The following is a 17,508-nucleotide window of genomic DNA, read 5'->3' on the forward strand; positions in this document are numbered from 1 at the left end:
CTGCAAAGATGCTTGGCTTAAATTTCAGGTGGCAGTGAAATGGCATCAGTTTTAAGGGGTCACAGTTGGTTAGAGGGATTTTTTTTTTTTTATTTATTTTTTATTTTTGTATTTTTCTGAAGTTGGAAACGGGGAGGCAGTCAGACAGACTCCCACAGCACCCGACCGGGATCCACCTGGCATGCCCACCAGGGGGCGATGCTCTGCCCATCTGGGGCGTTGCTCTGTTGCAACCAGAGCCATTCTAGCACCTGAGGCGGAGGCCCTAGAGCCATCCTCAGCGCCCTGGCCAACTTTGCTCCAATGGAGCCTCGGCTGCAGGAAGGGAAGAGAGAGACAGAGAGGAAGGAGAGGGGGAGGGGTGGAGAAGCAGATGGGCGCCTCTCCTGTGTGCCCTGGCTGGGAATCGAACCTGGGACTCCTGCACGCCAGGCTGATGCTCTACCACTGAGCCAACCGGCCAGGGCTAGTTAGAGGGATTTTTAAAGGAGCTGGTTGGGACTGGAGCTGGGTCTCCTTTGAGACCTGCAGTGCTTGTGGCCATTGGGTGGAGTTTACAGGAAGCAGGAGGGAAGTGCTGAGCTGGAGTGGCTGAGCTAGAGAGATGTGAAAGTTTAAAATAGGGCCCAGGGAGGGGGACCCAGAATATCACGTTGTGGGAAAAGGAGGGATGTAGGTGAGTCAAACGATGGATCAGGCGAGCAAGTCAGCTGAGTAGTGACAGCAGAAAAAAATCTTAAAATTCAAAAGTCTTTTATGCACAAAAGTAGCACAGCTGATAGCACCTGTGGGCACCTTGGCTTCTCTGGCCCTGTGTCCACGTGGAGCATGGCTGTCCCTCTGAGCTTGAAATGTAGGCTTTATGCCTAGTCCTCCTTCCTGTCCCTCCTGGACAGACACATATGGCCCTTTCACTCACTGGAGGTCATCTTGTGTCTGATTTTTCACTGACACTACCTCTCACTCTGTGTCCCTGGTTTTCCAAGGCTGGGGATTGAACCCTATAGTCTTTGTGTTTCCTCAAAGCCAAAGACAGGCCCTTTCATTCCCAGAGATTCTAGAAAATATCCAGGAAGACTTGGAATAAGCCCATTTCCTGGCATGTTTCTTGAAGAGCCATGAGCTTTGTCCCCAGTGGAGGGCTCCTTCAGGCTTTCCTGGATGGACTGTGAGCAAGAAATCTCCTCCTAGAAGCATTTGTGTTATTCCTCAAGGAGAAAGAGCCCTTTTCCCAGTGACACCCTTGGAATCTGAGGGAAGGGGCTACTGGATTTCAGGAAGGACAGGTAGTCGCCCCGTGTTTGGGTCATCAAATATTTTATCAGCGTCATCATCATCATCATCATCATCATCATCAGTTCATATTGGCTAAGGTGCTTTAGGGATCAGATCATTCTCTCATTTAAGCTTCAGTAACCCTAAGGGTTAAGGAGTTTACGAAAAGGGAGGCTGAAGCCCTGAGTTCTGAAGACAGAGACAGATGTCAGCCCTCCCTGACTCCTTCAGGATGTTTAACTCCTCAGCAAGCTAGTGAGGTTGGACCACAGCATTCCAGGTCCCCTCACAGGTACCCCCCTCCCATCTGCGTTTCTAACAGGAGTGGATCAAATGCCCAAAGAGACTCCTCTCTGTAATTCTACTCCATGGTCTCTTGAATAAAGCTGCATTTCACCCTGGCCGGTTGGCTCAGAGGTAGAGCGTTGGCCTAGCGTGTGGGGAACTCAGGTTCGATTCCTGGCCAGGGCACATAGGAGAAGCGCCCATTTGCTTCTCCACCCCCCCTCCTTTCTCTCTGTCTCTCTCTTCCCCTCCCGCAGCCAAGGCTCCATTGGCGCAAAGATGGCCCGGGCGCTGGGGATGGCTCCTTGGCCTCTGCCCCAAGCGCTAGAGTGGCTCTGGTCGTGGCAGAGCGACGCCCTGGAGGGGCAGAGCATCGCCCCCTGGTGGGCAGAGCATTGCCCCTGGTGGGCGTGCCGGGTGGATCCCGGTCGGGCGCATGCGGCAGTCTGTCTGACTGTCTCTCCCTGTTTCCAGCTTCAGAAAAATACAAAAAAAAAAAAAGGCATTTCTTTGGGAAGCTTAGGGCGAGAGGAGTGACAGGGGTTTGAGAGCAGGGCCTTTGGGTTCTCTTCGTCTCAGTGTCTCCTCCCGAATCTTGTCCCCACAGGTCCACCTGGCTGAAGCCGTGCTGTGGAAAGAGAGCAGCCGTGTGGCAGGTACTTTTGCTCAGTGCCAGTCTCAACAGTTTCCTGGTAGCCTGTGTAATATTGGTGGTGATTCTCCTGACTCTGGAACTTCTAATAGATATAAAGCTTCTCCAGTGTGAGTAGCAAGAGAGATACATATGCAAATACGTATGATGTCGGTATTCAATGTGCATCCATCAGGGGTCCCCAACCAGCAGTATGATCTGCCCCCAGCCTGACACCCCCGACCCCATGGCCCACGGGAATCACTGCCAGGGAGGACACCTGGCAGCCTCTGTCTGTCAACACAGCATCAGTTTACTACTCCTCACCCAATGTGGCCACTTCCATGTCCTCCTCGGCATTCCACCATCTGAAACTGATGAGCTCAAAAATGTTGGGGACCCCTGTATGCACTTTTTAAAAACTGTTCCTGTATGGAGTGTTCCAGGTTGGAATTTTCTGTAGCTTAAAAAGAATTCCCACTTGTGGAGCTGTATCACATCATAACTAATGACAGCAGCCACAGTGACAGTGTGATTCCTTGTATTTTTGTCCAGAGTAAGCGGGATAGTTTGGAAAGTACTTCTCTGTAATTGGACCCTAGCAGCAGCCCTGTGAGATGGGCAAGGCTGATGTCATCCCATTTTACAGACTAGGGATTTAAGATTTGGAGAAGTTAGAGGCTTCCCCAAGTGAGGCATCCTGGAGCTGGGACTTCAAGTCATCAGGCCGTTTAGTGGCAGGGCCAGTTCTCCTCCCATCATAGTCCCCTCTGTGTTTGTCCTGGTTCAGTGTTTATGGAGGCCGGTGGCTTGTCTCCTGCCTCTTCTGTCCTCTGGACACCATGGCAACATGGTTGTCAGAGACAAGGGCCTGCTTGCTAGTCCCAGCCCTGCAGACCCGTTTGGTGCTCTGGGGCGGGGGGTTCGAAACTCTTGGCTTTGCATGAGTGAGAGCTCCTGCTTCCCATATTCTCTGATTCAGAAGGTGAATCATTCAAGTGCAAATAAAAAAGAGATGAGATTATTGGGCTCACCTCCAGAGGTTTCTTTTCCTGCCATTGGCCACCACACCCAGGACCATAGATCCAGCTACCCCAAAGCCATTAGTGGTCTTGGACTTGTTTTCTCAAATACGTCCAGGTGCTTTATACTAGAGCCTCTGATTCAGGGTTCCTCCTGAGGCTCACTGATCATCCTGACTCTCAGAGAGGATGATGGGAGCATAGGGTGGCTTTTTTCTGCTCTGACTCGCTGGGGTCCAGTCAGAGGATCTTCAGGCATAAGGGGCCAGCACTGGTTTTACACTCAGCCTGTCTTCAATTAAACCATACTGTGTACTTTTCCTCCCACACATCCATATGTTTGCTTTTTATGAGGTCTGCCCATAACAGAGCCTTTCTTTCCCTGTGGTGGGCTGCACCCGGGTGCTTAGTGCTCTGGGAGTGACAGGCATCGTGTAGGACTGAGAGCCTAGCTAACACTGGAATTCAACTTAAAATTAAATATCCAGGAGATTGATTTTGGTGGGCGATTCAATAGCAGCTCATAAAAGGCATCTTAAATTCCATAAAACGCACAATCCAAAATTTATTGCTCTTCTCAAGCAACCATAAAAACGTGGCACAGGAATTCATTTGAGAAATAATGGGGAGAGAGTTTATGTTTTCAGAATCATCTGGAGGTCCTTTCAGAGTCACACAGGTCTTGGCCTCTCAGTTTCCACTAGTATTCATGTGGCCGAGACAGAAAGAATCACTGTCTCCTGGCTCATTTTTAAGGGTCCTATTGGTCTGATGCCATGTGACACAAAGCTCCCCTCCTGGAGCCTGGTATTGCAGCCTTCTTCCCCCTCCCCCCATGCTCCAGACCTGGTTTCTTTCATCCCCAGGGTTCCCCAATCTCAGAGCTTTGGGGGAGGTTTTGGGGTCCAGCCGGCTTCTGTAGTGGCTCTGGGTGTTGTCCTTTGGCCCCAGGGGACTCTGAGTGACGTGCTGACCAGGCCCAGCTGGAGCCCAGTAGGGAAGCAGCACATGTTCTCAGCAGCAGTCCTGCGCCCGTTTTGGCCCCACAGCCCCAGGACATCTTGCCAGTTATCTCTTTTATGCCTATCCTCCAAGGAGCATCCCCTGCCACCCACACTCTTTATCCAAGCCCACCTGACCCTTGTCCTGGGCCTTCGCACCCTGCTTTGGGCCCACCACCTGACAAATTGTACCCTGCCTGCATCAGAGGCTGCTGTATTTACATGGGCCTTCTGGATCTTGGCAGGTTGCTCAGTGGATAGAGCATTGGCCTGGCATATGGATGTCCTGGGTTTGATTCCTGGTCAGGGCACACAAGAGAAGCGACCATTTGCTTCTCTCCCCCTGCCTCTTCCCCTTCTCTCCTTCTTCCTCTCTGCAGCCAGTGGTTCAATTGGCCTGAGCATTGACCCCGGGCATTAAGGATAGCTCAGTCTAAGCGCATCAGCCTCAGGCACTAAACCACACTGGGGGGAGAGTGGGTGGGGGTTGCCAGGTGGATCCTGGTTGGGACGCAAGAGTCTATCTTCCCTCCTCTCACTTAATAAAATGGGCGGGGGCGGGGGGGTAGGTGGCCTCTGGAGCTAGTGCCTGCACTGCAAGGATTGCCTGGTGGAAGGTGGGTGGGAGTTGTCAGTGGCCAACTGCTCCTGCCACGGACACTCTGGCATCTGGAAAGCCAGTGGAGCAACTGGGAAGCGTGACAGATCTAGTCACATGCTCTGTCTGCCACTTTTGGGAGGCTGACATCCCCTGATCCCCAGCGCCCTTTTCCAGTCTCGTTCCAGCCTGTTCTCTGAAACACCCTGGCTGACATAACCATCTCTACCTCTCAGTTTTCAGAATGAAAGGTCGAAGTGAGCTTGCCTCAGTCCCCCACTAACAGGCACAGTGCACTGGGGCTGAATTGCGGTGGGGATTTCAGACAGCTTATCTAGGCCTGATGAGCTGCCCACCAGGCCTGAAAGCCTGATGTTTTCAAGCCCCTCTGGAGATCTCCTTTCTGGGAGGCCAGAGCCCATGGAGGCTAAAGGGCTGAGCTAGAACTCCAACAGGCAGCCTGTAGGGAAGATGGAGGAAAGGATGGTGTCACCCCCCCCCACCCCCACACACACACCTCTATCACATACACCACTTGGTGTTCTCTGGCCCAATTTCATCCAGATCTAAAAGGCTGGGTCCCAGCGGCCATTCCTAGGCTGGGAAACCCCTCTCTCGATGCATCCAAATTCTTGCTCCTAAAATTGGTCCCTTTTATTGTGTTTGTTGCAGTTTCCAGCGCATTCCAGTTTGCTGGTGTCATTCACTGGATCAGTCTGGTCATTCTCTCCATGTTCTTCACAGAGGTGGGTGAAGTCTGTGCCCTGTGACTTTCTCTTTAAAGCAGCCCCTGTTCTGGAGAGATAAGCCTTTATCCTCCAAACACGTACAAATGTTAGGCCCTCTGTGTGCCTGCGAGTCTGCAGTGAGGGAGACACAATACAGGAGTGAGTTCTGGGCTGGGAGATACACAGGGAGCAGCTATGACCATCCAGGGAGGCTGGGCCCAGCAGGTGGCCCCCGAGCTGAATCCCAGCAATGAGCAGGTGTGATTCAGATGTGGGTGAAGGTAGGACTGAGTGGGATGTTGCTGATGGAGAGCAGGTGGTTTGTGTGGCCAGTGAGGAGCAGGCAGGGGTGCGGGGCTGGATTCAGGGGCCTGGAGGTGGGGAGAGCGGTGAGGACACTGTGGCCATCAGCAAGCATGGGAGAAGGGCAGACACGAATGAGGCACAGAGTGCACTGGGCAGGTACACATGCAGCTCACCCCAACATGAGGCTGCCACCCGGAGGCACAGAGGGCCTTGAGTGGAGGAAGGATTTTGCCACAGCAGTGAGGAGGGCTGAGGTGTGGAGGTAGAGAATATTTTATGATGTGATCAGGGAGCCCAAGTCCCAGGTCCTTATGGGGCAGCTCTGGCCCCGTCTAATGCATGCTCTCTCTCTCTCTCTCTCTCTCTCTTTTAGTCTCTCTCTGTCTCTCCCAATCTCTCTGTCTTTCCCAATCTTTCTCCCAATCTCTCTATCTTTCACTCTTTGTCTTTCTGTCTCTGTCTGTCAATCTCTCTCTCTCTCTCTCTCTCTCTCTCTCTCTCTCTCTCTGTGTGTGTGTGTGTGTGTGTGTGTGTGTGTGTGTGTGTGTCTATCTCAGGGCTGGGCCAGGCCTGGCGTCCAGAATCCTGGATGTGGGATGTGTGGGGAGGACAGCAGCAGTGAAGCACAGAATGTTCTCCTCTGGCCACAGCTCCTGCAACCCGTGGAATCAGCAGGCAAGCCCAGGCCTGAGGGTCAGACTGGGGGCAAATCCCGGACTCTCCCCACCAGCTCTCTGAGATCATTGTTGTGGAGATGCCTCAGCCTCCAAAAGATGTGCCTGTTTCCAGCCTGCTGCCCAACTGAGGGTCCTGCCCTCCCCAGCCCGCTCACCTCCTTCATTGCTGTTCCCTCCCCCAACACCTGGGCCAGATGTTCCCTTGATGCAAACCTTGGATAATGTGCCATGTGTCTGTGGCTGCCAACAAAAATGTTTAATCAGTTGCTGAGATTCTTCCCACAGTCCCTCTGCTTTGGTTTTGTTGGCTTTGCAGAATTTATTACCCGGTGTTAATGTGGCATTCCCTCCCTGTCACTGAGGGAGATAAGCCACCAAAACAGACAAGCCCCTATGCAGAGGCATGTCAGCTCCAGACCCCCACCCACTCCCATACACACCCAGCCGGGGAAGGGCTGGGGCTTCCACTAGCTAAGCGGGGAGAGCTGGGGGGCTGGGAGAATGATGGCTCCCCTGATGCTGGACCTGGAAGAACAATGGTTTCCAACTGTTGGTCTGCAGACTGGTGCTAGATTCTATAATCTTGTGTGTGTGTGTGTGTGAGAGAGAGAGACAGAGACAGAGACAGAGACAGAGAGAGGGACAGACAGAAAGGGAGAGAGATAAGAAGTATTAATTCTTCATTGTGGCACCATAGTTGATAATTGATTGTGTTCTCATATGTGCCTTGATGGGGGGGGGGGGGGGCTACAGTAGAGCGAGTGATCCCTTGCTCAAGCCAGCAACCTTGGGCTCAAGCCAGCGACCTTGGGCTTCAAGCCAGTGACCTTTGGGCTCAAGCCAGCAACCATGGGTCATGTCTATGATCTCACCCTCAAGCCAGTGACCCTATGCTCAAGCTGGTGAGCCTGTCTGTGATTAAGCTGGATGAGCCCATGCTCAATCCAGCGACCTTGGCGTTTCAAATCTGGGTCCTCTGCGTCCCAGTCTGATGCTCTATCCACTGTGCCACTGCCTGGTCAGGCTGGATTCTATAATCTTCATACAACATCAGGTGGTTAACTCTTTTACGGACTGGAAAAGAGTTAACCTGAAACCACCTGAAAACCACTGTGGTGGAAGAGGGGGTGGGGTGCAGCAGCAACAGGGGAATAACAGAGGGGTGATGGGATAACAGTAACGGGGGCACTGTCCTACGTGAGCAGAGGGGCTAGTATGCAGGGATCCATGTCTTATGGAGTGCCCAGAGCTTTGGAACTACAGCGTTCTCATAGAAGTTCCTCCACCCTGCTCCCCAGAGGGTTTGAGAATGGGTGGGAGTGTTTGTGCTGCTCACAGTGACTGGGGGCTCCTCTAGTGAGAAGAGCCAGGGATGGCTGCTATTCCCGGGATTTGTAGAGACAGAGAGAAGAGGCACTGAGCCTGGGGGTGTGGAGCAGCTTCACAGAGGTGACATTGGAGCTGAGGCCAGAAGGACAGAGAGGCCTTTACTGGGTAGAGAAAAGGATAAGGGCTCTGCTGATCAGTACACAGGCTGAACTGCTGTAACAAGAAAGCAGTGGATAGAGCATTGACCTGGAAGCTGAAAGTCCAGGTTCGAAACTCTGGACTTGCCTGGTCAAGGCACATACAACAAGTAAGCAATGAGCAACTAAAGTGAAGCAACTACACTTCTCGCTCCCCCCACCTCTGTAAAATTAATAAATAAAATCTTTTAAAAAAGAGAGAAAGACAGACAGAAAGCCAGCAGTACAAAGCTAGGCAGGGCTCATATATCTCCCCTGGAAGGACCAGCAGTGTTCGCAGGTGATGCTGATGTGGTAGCTTGGGGATGGGGGACCCAGCATGCTCTCACCTTACTGCCCAGCCCCCTCATTGGAGACTCCTCACCATTACAGTCATGCACCCACAGCCTAGTGTTTGGGGAAAGTTAAATACAGTGTGTCCGTAAAGTCATGGTGCACTTTTGACCAGTCACAGGAAAGCAACAACAACAAAAAAACGATAGAAATGTGAAATCTGCACCAAATAAAATGAAAACCCTCCCAGTTTCTGTAGGATGATATGTCAGCATGTGCGCATGTGCAGATGTTGACGTAACACCGTGTATACAGCGGAGCAGCCCACGGCCATGCTAGTCGAGATGTGGACGGTACAGAGGAAAGTTCAGTGTGTTCTCTGGCTCACTAAATTCGAATCCGTGTCCAAAGTGCAACGTGAATATCGGCGCATTTATAACGAAGCGCCACCACATAGGAATAACATTACTCGGTGGGATAAGCAGTTGAAGGAAACCGGCAGTTTGGTGGAGAAACCCCGTTCTGGTAGGCCATCAGTCAGTGATGAGTCTGTAGAGGCTATACGGGATAGCTACCTAAGGAGCCCTAAAAAATCTGTGCATGAGCCCACATCGAACTGCACTGAATAGGTATGAAACTGGGAGAGTTTTCCTTTTATTTGGTGCAGATTTCACATTTCTATCATCTTTTGTTGCTTTCCTGTGACCTGTCAAAAAGTGCACCATAACTTTATGGACACACTGTAGGAGGAAGAGCCTGACTCCTGCCAGGCACAGCCTAGAACTTGTGCACAGAACGTGGTTTGTGGCCACTGCTGTTGCAGGGAAGTCTGGGAAGTGTAGTCTCTAGCTGAAGCCATAGTTATTTTATAAGGAGAGAGGGAGGAGGGAGTCACAAGCAGGCTGCTCCACGAGAGGTCAAAGCAAAAGGAGAAAGAGCTTACACATTTGTCCATTTGCAAGTGTCATGATGAACTGACCCTGGAGAGGGAGGCTGGGTGTGAGCACCATTCCCGGGGATCTGGAGCTTATTCCGTGGGCCTGGGAGCACTGAGGATGTGAGGCAAGAGCTGGCACACTCGTGGGCACTCAGAGGTGGGTGGAGAGGGCCTTTAGGGTGTTGTAGCTGGTTTCTCATATTGGACAAGGACATGAGCTCTGGAACCTCCTTCCTGGGGGCAGGTGTAGTAACCCCAATTTCCTCTATCACTTCTTCTCCTCAGACTGTTTTCCGGATTGTGGTGCTTGGGATCTGGGATTACATCGAGAACAAAATAGAGGTAAAGACCAGTGTCCACCCCCAGAGCCAACCACCCTGAAAGATGGGTACTGGAAGATGTCACCATGCCCTCCATCCCAGGCTGGGAGCCAGTGTAAAAGGCTGCTCCTTCCCACCCTGGATGCTGGGGTCCCCATGGTGAGGGGATGGGGAGGGAAGACTAAGAAAGTTCCCAGTAAAGGGATATCTAAACAGTCCCTTTGGAAAGCTTTTGAAATGTGTTTTAAAACAAGTAAGTGCACTTTAAAATGGCCCTGTGGTGGGAGAGCTGAATTGAAAGGGACTTTTGAGCTTGTCCTCAGAACAAGCCCCTGCTCTGCCTCGTGAACGTGAACATGAACAGGGTGAGTGGGGGTGTGCTGGGCTGGGTGTGGGGGAAGGCCTGGCTCTCACACAGCATAGGCCAAGGCAGGCCGCGTCCACTGCCCTCTCCTGACTCTCCTCCCACTCATTTTTAGCCTCTATAGCTGAGCAGACAGAGGGCCTGGCCATGGAGGTCTCAGGAAGGCCAAGATGAATCAGCAGATGGCAGGTCAAGGCCCAGGGCCAGATCACACAGGCTGGGCCCCTCCTGCCCTGGTCCTGCCTCCCCACGGATAGAGATGAGAGGCAGGCTCTGGGATCCTGCCACCTAGGAGAAAGGGGCTGCCTTCAGCTGCACTGAGGGGAGGGGATCTATGAGGCTGCAGGCCCTATCCTGACAAGGGACAAGATGCTGGAAACAGACTCTGGGAAAAGACACTTGGAACAGCCCCAGGCTGTAGGAACAAAGGCTGGAGATGGGCCAAGGTCACTTGGAAGAAGTGTGCTCAGGAGCACCTCTGGTGGGGTAGGCCCCGAAACACTGAGCAGGGTTAAGGGAGACAGTTTGGGGTTCAGGGATCTTTTAATGGATGGCTATGAGGAGGAGTTGACCAGATGTAGGGGCTTTGCCTGGCCTGGACTCTGGTTGGGGACACTGAGGACAACCCAGGTCATTGAAATCCAGTCCTCTCCCAGGTATTTGATGGGGCCGTAATCATCCTGTCCTTGGCCCCAATGGTGGCGTCTACTGTGGCCAATGGGCCCCGGAGCCCCTGGGACGCCATCAGCCTCATCATCCTGCTCCGCATCTGGCGAGTGAAGAGGGTCATTGATGGTGAGTGGCCGAAAGGGCTCAGCGGGTCTGGTGGGTGACAGATGGCTACTCTAGAAACTAGAGCTCTCAGCTGAGAGGGGCAAGACTATGTGATACAGGGGGCAGGTGTCACCCAGCTAGTGCCAGAGGTGGTGGGTGGGGACTCCAGCAGGAGAGAACCAAGCCTGTCACTGCTCATTCAGCATCAAGTATTCGGGAACTGCTCACACACTGCCGGATGTCACACACAAACACTTGAGTTCAAAGGTCACGCATTTATCCATGACTGTTTCTCATTTGCTTGGAGAGCCAATATTTGGGCCTACCATCTGAAAGACTAGCTCTTCACAACTCAAGTGCCACCTGCGGGCTCCCACTGGCTTTGCTCAGGTCACTGGTCCATGTGTTGCTCCCACCTTACCTCTGTGTCCACCAAGGACAAGGTGGGTGCCCCCTACCCAGTCAACTTGCAAATAGCCGATGTGTATGAGAGATATTGGCCTGGGTGGGGCTTTGGCTCCAGCTTCCGTCAGCTCTAGTGACTCACACTCCCATGTCTGGGTCCCCGCTCCCAGATTCTCTCTGCCTCTCGTTGCCTGTAGCTGCCATCAGAAGAGGCTGCTCTCTGCACTGAGCCACCGCAACCAGACAGCGGGTCCTAACCTGGTGGCTGTCATGTTTCCAAAAGGAGGCCTAGGTGGGGAGAGACTGGAGACCTGGCCCCCGAGAGCAATGTGGGGTACTGGACTGGGCATACAGCCCCCGCAAATGAGCTGATTCACCTCTCAGAACATGGAGGCCAGAGGCAGGGTGGCCACGTGGAGAAGACATGACAGGAGGTTATATAGGTGATTCCTAGCCTTTTGTTTTTCGGTTTTGTTTCTTTTTTTCTTTTTCTTTTTTTTTTTTACTTTTCTGAAGCTGGAAACGGGGAGAGACAGTCAGACAGACTCCCGCATGTGCCCGACCGGGATCCACCCGGCATGCCCACCAGGGGCGATGCTCTGCCCACCAGGGGGCGATGCTCTGCCCCTCCTGGGCGTCACTCTGCCGCGACCAGAGCCACTCTAGTGCCTGGGGCAGAGGCCAAGGAGCCATCCCCAGCACCCGGGCCATCTTTGCTCCAATGGAGCCTTGGCTGCGGGAGGGGAAGAGAGAGACAGAGAGGAAGGAGGGGGGGGGGGCGGTGGAGAAGCAAATGGGCGCTTCTCCTATGTGCCCTGGCCGGGAATCGAACCCGGGTCCCCTGCACGCCAGGCCGACGCTCTACCGCTGAGCCAACCGGCCAGGGCCTCTTTTTCTTTTCTTTTAGCAGCAAAGCCCTTTCTTCTACAAAACCTTGTATAAATACTCAGTGTGAAAAATAGATTGAAAGTGAAGTTGCTTTGGTTGCAGTAGAGTGGAGGGCCCAGAATCCACTTCTTGCCCTCCCCCTTCTCCCCTGAGGCATCTTTAAGTACCTTTTAGGCATCTGGAGAAGCTTCAAAACCACTGGGGTGGCTTGTGTACATGTATAGAGTATGCACATATGTGTTATATGCTGTGGAGTATATGTACGTATATGACATACTATATAGTACAGTTACTCTAAGGTCACTCCAGCCATGAATTTTGGTTGCAAATGACAGAAATTGTGGCCATGAAAACACCCCAACTCAGTGGGTGCAGGCGGGAAGGATGGCCTCTGGGGTCTCTCATCGCCTAGGCTGGCACCCTCTCCTGGTCCCCACCCCTGCTTCCCACCCTGTGAACACTGTGGGGTTTGATGTGTCATCAGGGAATCTCTGATCATCTCCATCAAACTGGGATGTGGTTGGGCCCAGCTGTGGCACGCCCAAGCTGGGCGGCCCTGGGAAATCGTCTAGTCCATTCTTTTTGACAGATGGGGAAACTGAGGCCAAGAGGGCTTGAGGGTCATATAGCAAATCAGGCTCTGAGCCAGAGGTGGAGCCAGGACCCCTGAGGCCAGCAGCACCATCTTAGCTGCTCCTTTCCCCATCCGCTCAGCACCCTGTCCTGGGATGTGTCCTCCGGGCAGGAACAGTGCCTTCTGGCTCTTCTCTGCAGCTGTGGACAGCTGGACATTGTGGGTCTGGACAGCCCCACTATGAAGACTTCCCAGCTGTTCCCCCTTTCCTGACATCAGCCTCACACTGGGCTGTGCTGGGAAGGATGCGTATGAAGTTGCTGCTTCCTCCATGAGTGTGAACTGGCTTCAGCAGAGATCGAGGAGGCAGCAGCCACATGGGGCAGCCTTTGGGGTTCACGGTCCAATCTCAGGGACGAGGAGGCCACCCTTAGGTTTGGAAGCAAACAGAAAAATCCTGATTTCACTACTCAGCAGCCAGAAAACATGGAAGTTGGGAGGCTGTGGGTGGAAAGGTAACATGGAGCAAAGACCTAGAAGAGTTCTAGAATAAATAGTGCAAGAGAGATGTGAGATGAGTGAAGGGCAGAGGCCAGGTTCAGGTCAGGAGTTGATACTGAGACTTCTGAAGAGCCCAGAGGACTTCCTGGGGGAGGGGACCATGGGGCCTCTGCTGGCTGAGTAAGCATGAGGCCTCAAACACAGAGTCCAGGCTCCATCCTCTGGGCTCAGAGAGTGTCAGTTATAGTGAATAACAGGAACCCAGAATAGAAGTGACTTCAAACAGCAGCTCCTTTTTCTCACAGGGAAGACTGCGGGTAGGCAACCCAGAACTGACATGGTGATTTCTGTAGTCAGGATCCTAGGCTCCTCCTGTCTTGTTGCTCTGTAGCCCATAGTTGCTTCCCAAAGTCAGCCCATGGCCCAGGATAGTTGCTGCTGTGCCAGCCATCACATCCTCATTTCAGCCATAGGAAGAAGGAAGGGAGAAACAGGAAAGCCTCAGCTGCGTTTTTAAAAAAATGTATCTTTATTGAGATAAAGTCCACAAACCATAAAACTTATCTCTGTAAAGCACATAGTTCAGTAGTTCTTAGCATATTCTTAGAGTTGTAGAAACATCACTAAAATCTAAGTTTAGAGCATTTTCAACACTTAAGAGAAACCCAACCCCACACCCATTTGCAGTCACTCCCCACTCCCACCTCCTCTCTCCCCCCTGAGGCCTACGCACCCACTAATGTACTTCTGTCTCATAGATTTGCCTTCTGGATGTTTCACGTAAGTGGAATCACGTGCTCTGTGGTCTGTTTTCTCTAGCTTCCTTCATTTGGTATGATGTTTTCGAGGGCGGTCATGTTGTAGTGCTGAGCGCTTCATTTCTCCCCATTGCTGAGTAGTCCTCACCATGTGGACAGGCCACATTTTAGTTATCGTCAATTGATGGACATTTAGGTTGTTTACACTTTGGCTGCTTTGAACTCTCACAAGTTTTTGTGTAGATGTATGTTTTCATTTCTCTTAGGTGCCCAGGAGTGGAATTGTTGGGTCATGGGGTCACTGTTTCTTTAACATTTTGAAGAACCACCAGACTGTTTTCCAAAGTGGCTGCCGCACTTGACATTCCCACTGGCAGTTCCTCACCAGCTCCACTCCCTTTGAAGGACACCAGCACTTGCATCCCATTGTCCAGCATGCAGTCTTACGGCTGCAACACGGACTGAAAAATAGAGTCCTTATTCTCAGCTTGAGGGTTCTGTCACTGTGGAAAAGGAGGAAGACAGATACCTCAGTCACCATGGGTTAAGGATCCAGCCCTCCTACACTGGTTGCTTTTGGGCATCTGGGCATCCCACCACCCAGATTCTCTGGGAACTGCGCCTGGGCCTGAATCTGCTGCTGGCTGAGCGCTGGCATTGTCTCTTCCCCAGCCCAAGCCCCCCACTGCCCAGCTCTTCACAGGCCGTCTCTGTCTTCCAGCTTATGTCTTGCCTGTGAAGGTGGAGATGGAGATGGTCATCCAGCAGTATGAAAAGGCCAAGGTCATCCAAGACGAACAGCTGGAGAGGCTGACGCAGATCTGCCAGGAACAAGGGGTAACCACGGTTTCTGATCGTTTTCTGTCCAGGGCTTAGAGTGCTTGCGGTGCCTTAAGTCTCAGGGGCCCCTGAGATCAGAGACCCCCTCAAGCCCCTTGAGGCCCAGAGCGGGGGAGATGCGTCTCTGAGGTGACTCGTGCCCAGCCCAGCTCACTCAGCCCCAACTCCCAGGCCAGGGTTCTTTTCATTGCCCAGGTGAGTGGTCAGCTCTCCAACCTGAGCCAGGTAGGCCACCAGCTCTGTTCACGAGTCTTCTTGGTACAGTGGTCTCTGAAGCATTGAATTCTGTGTGCTGAGGTTGCTGGGCAGTCACCACCCAGGACCCCTGGACAGTGCAACAGGTGTCAGCAGTACTCTCTGCCTCTGGGAGACTTAGAGACAGGCGACGGGCCCTGTGAGGCTGTACTGGGCAGTCAAAGGGACCAGGCAGCTGGGCTGGGGAGGGTGTCTGTCTGTGACTCAAGGCCCACTCCCTGATCTGTCCCCCAGGACTCTAGCCAAGTCACACCACCCTTTTGCCCTAGTTCCTTCATCTGTAGGATGTGAGTGGGGCAGATAGTCCCTTTTGTAGGAGTTTAGGGGAGGGACAAAGGTGTTAAACAGGTGGGGGTCTTGCAGCAAAGCTCTACTGCTTTGTAAAACACAGCCTCGTGTGAAGGGAACATTCTGGTACAAGGTGTGCAAGGGGGGAATGCACAGAGGGGACTAGCCAGCAAGTAGGCAAGAACCACAGTGTTGGCCTCCATGGGGCACCATGGTTTCCTGCCCCCTGGACTGCTGCTCCCACTGACCTGGCTGCTCCCTAAGGGCTGGCCTGGGCCCCCAGCCCCAGCCTAGCACTCGTACTGTGGATCTCCTGGCTCCTCAGTCCTGGCCTCTCAGAGGAGGAACTGGAGTGGGTGGGGAGCCTGTGGAATGTTTCCACAGGAGCACACACAGTGTCCCACACATTGTTCCCTGGAATGTCTGTCAGGGAACCAAATCTTTTTATCCCCTTCAAGAACACCATGGCCTTTCATCTCAGCACAAAACACTTATGGGGGATGAGAGGGGAACATCAGGAACACAGCCCTTAGGAGCACATTGTCCAGGTCATCTTGGGAGTGGGCAGTCCAGGCAGAGCTCTAGGCTGGGAAGACCAGTGTCCCAGCCCCTTGGAGGTTGGCACGAGCTTTATTCTCACCCACACGTCTGGGCAGCCAGCCTCATTAAGAGATTGCTTTGGACCCGGCCTTTGCTGGCCACTGGGGACTCCATTGTGGCCAGGATTTGGCTTCTGCTCTCACAAGGCCCTGGGTGACTCTGGGGGTTGGCAGGCCCGTAAATACACAGTGACAGTCTGGCACAATGTCTGCTTTATCAGGAAATGTGGGGGCTCCGTGTGCTGGGGAACAGTGAGTAGCAGAGGTGGGTGAGCGTCCAGAAGAGCTGACATTGAGTGGGACCACCTGGGTAGAGAGGATGCGGCAGCCAGCCTGGAGAGGGGTGGGTTTGGGGAAGAGGGGTGGGTTGGGGAAAGGGAACAGAACCGTCCCAGGTGTTATCTGGACCTGGCTAGCGCTCAGTCAGGCAGCTGTCAGTCTCTCGTTTATAGGAGCACAAGTGCTGTCCTCACTGCATTTGGCCACGTCAGAGACACAGGCATGGACGCAATGACCCACTGTCCACATAAATTCACAGCCTCCCAGCCCCGCTGAGAACAACCTGACCCTCCCACTCGGCTCACATTAGCAGCACATGTGCCACATGGCTGAGAGCAAACCTAGGGCAGCCCACCTCCTCGGTTTCCACTGTGACTCCATCCCGAGCTCCCGGGAACCCCATATTCCTGGCTCAAGTCACCCCACATGTGGCCTCCTTCCCAGGGGTCTTGGCTAGGGAAGGATTCAGCGCAGGAAAGAACCAATAAATAAAGATGATTTCCTCTAGGTAGCGACATCTGGAAAAGAGATGAACAGAAACAAACCACTTTAATTTAAAAAACATCCGAAATCTGTCACCTTAGTTAAGACAACAAAAAGGGCCAGATGGCTAGAATCCCGAGGGGCCACCAGGAAGTTGGGCAGGGGCTGTGGTCAGAGCAGCCATGTTGCCGCTCCCCCAAGCTCAGGGCTGCTCACTCTATAAGCCGGAGAGAACAGATGCCTTCTTTTCAGCTGTATTTTAGGACCAGGTTTGAGATAGGACCAGGCAACAAATACCTTTAAGTAAATGAGAGTGCCACTCAGGGAATTCAGGGGTGGCCAGACCCTTTGAGAGAATAAGCACCAGGATGATTAAGAATAATTGGCTTTCGGGGACAAACAGAGCTCACAGCCAGCTCAGACACTTCCTCTTGGAGCTCAAACTGCAGATGGCCCTGTGGCTTTGGGCACTGATCAGATCTCTGTGGGCCTTGGTTTTCCTAATCTGAAAACTGGGTATAGAAATGAAACCCTTGAAGGATGGCTATGAGATTGTTCAGCTTGAAGCCTGGCACATGACAAATGGTGACATATGAGAGCTGACCCTAGTCAGTCCATCCCCTGCCCCCACATACACCCATTTTACAGATAAGAGTACTGAGGACTAGAACTTGCCAAAGAGCACACAGTTAGTTGAGGGCATTTAGAAGCAGGAATAGAGCCAGGTGTCCTACCTGTGAACACTGTCTTCCCAGCCCATCTTGCTCAGGGGCATGGAACATGCCCCTTTTTTTCCATGTCCCTTCTTAGTGCTTAGTGCAGATGGGAGTACAGCTCCCCACAGGCATAGGCTCACCCGGGCAGCTCCACTTCTAGGCCACTCTAGTCCCCTTTGTCACAAATGCTTGCTCTCCTTTTGGA

The 17,508-nt window shown here is 52.7% G+C and overlaps 1 protein-coding gene across 2 annotated transcripts in view; it reads left to right on the top strand.

Moving 5' to 3' along the window:
* TMEM266 (transmembrane protein 266) overlaps positions 1-17,508 on the top strand; it is an 81,577-nt gene that overhangs the window by 35,757 nt on the left and 28,312 nt on the right. For both annotated transcript variants that reach the window (XM_066354627.1, XM_066354628.1), the window contains 5 exons: positions 2,168-2,322; positions 5,485-5,558; positions 9,545-9,601; positions 10,600-10,738; positions 14,565-14,680. In XM_066354627.1, the coding sequence (XP_066210724.1) occupies positions 2,168-2,322; positions 5,485-5,558; positions 9,545-9,601; positions 10,600-10,738; positions 14,565-14,680 (541 nt within the window). The remainder of the gene's footprint in view (positions 1-2,167; positions 2,323-5,484; positions 5,559-9,544; positions 9,602-10,599; positions 10,739-14,564; positions 14,681-17,508) is intronic.

Source organism: Saccopteryx leptura, chromosome 13 (assembly GCF_036850995.1).
Source record: "Saccopteryx leptura isolate mSacLep1 chromosome 13, mSacLep1_pri_phased_curated, whole genome shotgun sequence".
NCBI classification, from domain to species: domain Eukaryota; kingdom Metazoa; phylum Chordata; class Mammalia; order Chiroptera; family Emballonuridae; genus Saccopteryx; species Saccopteryx leptura.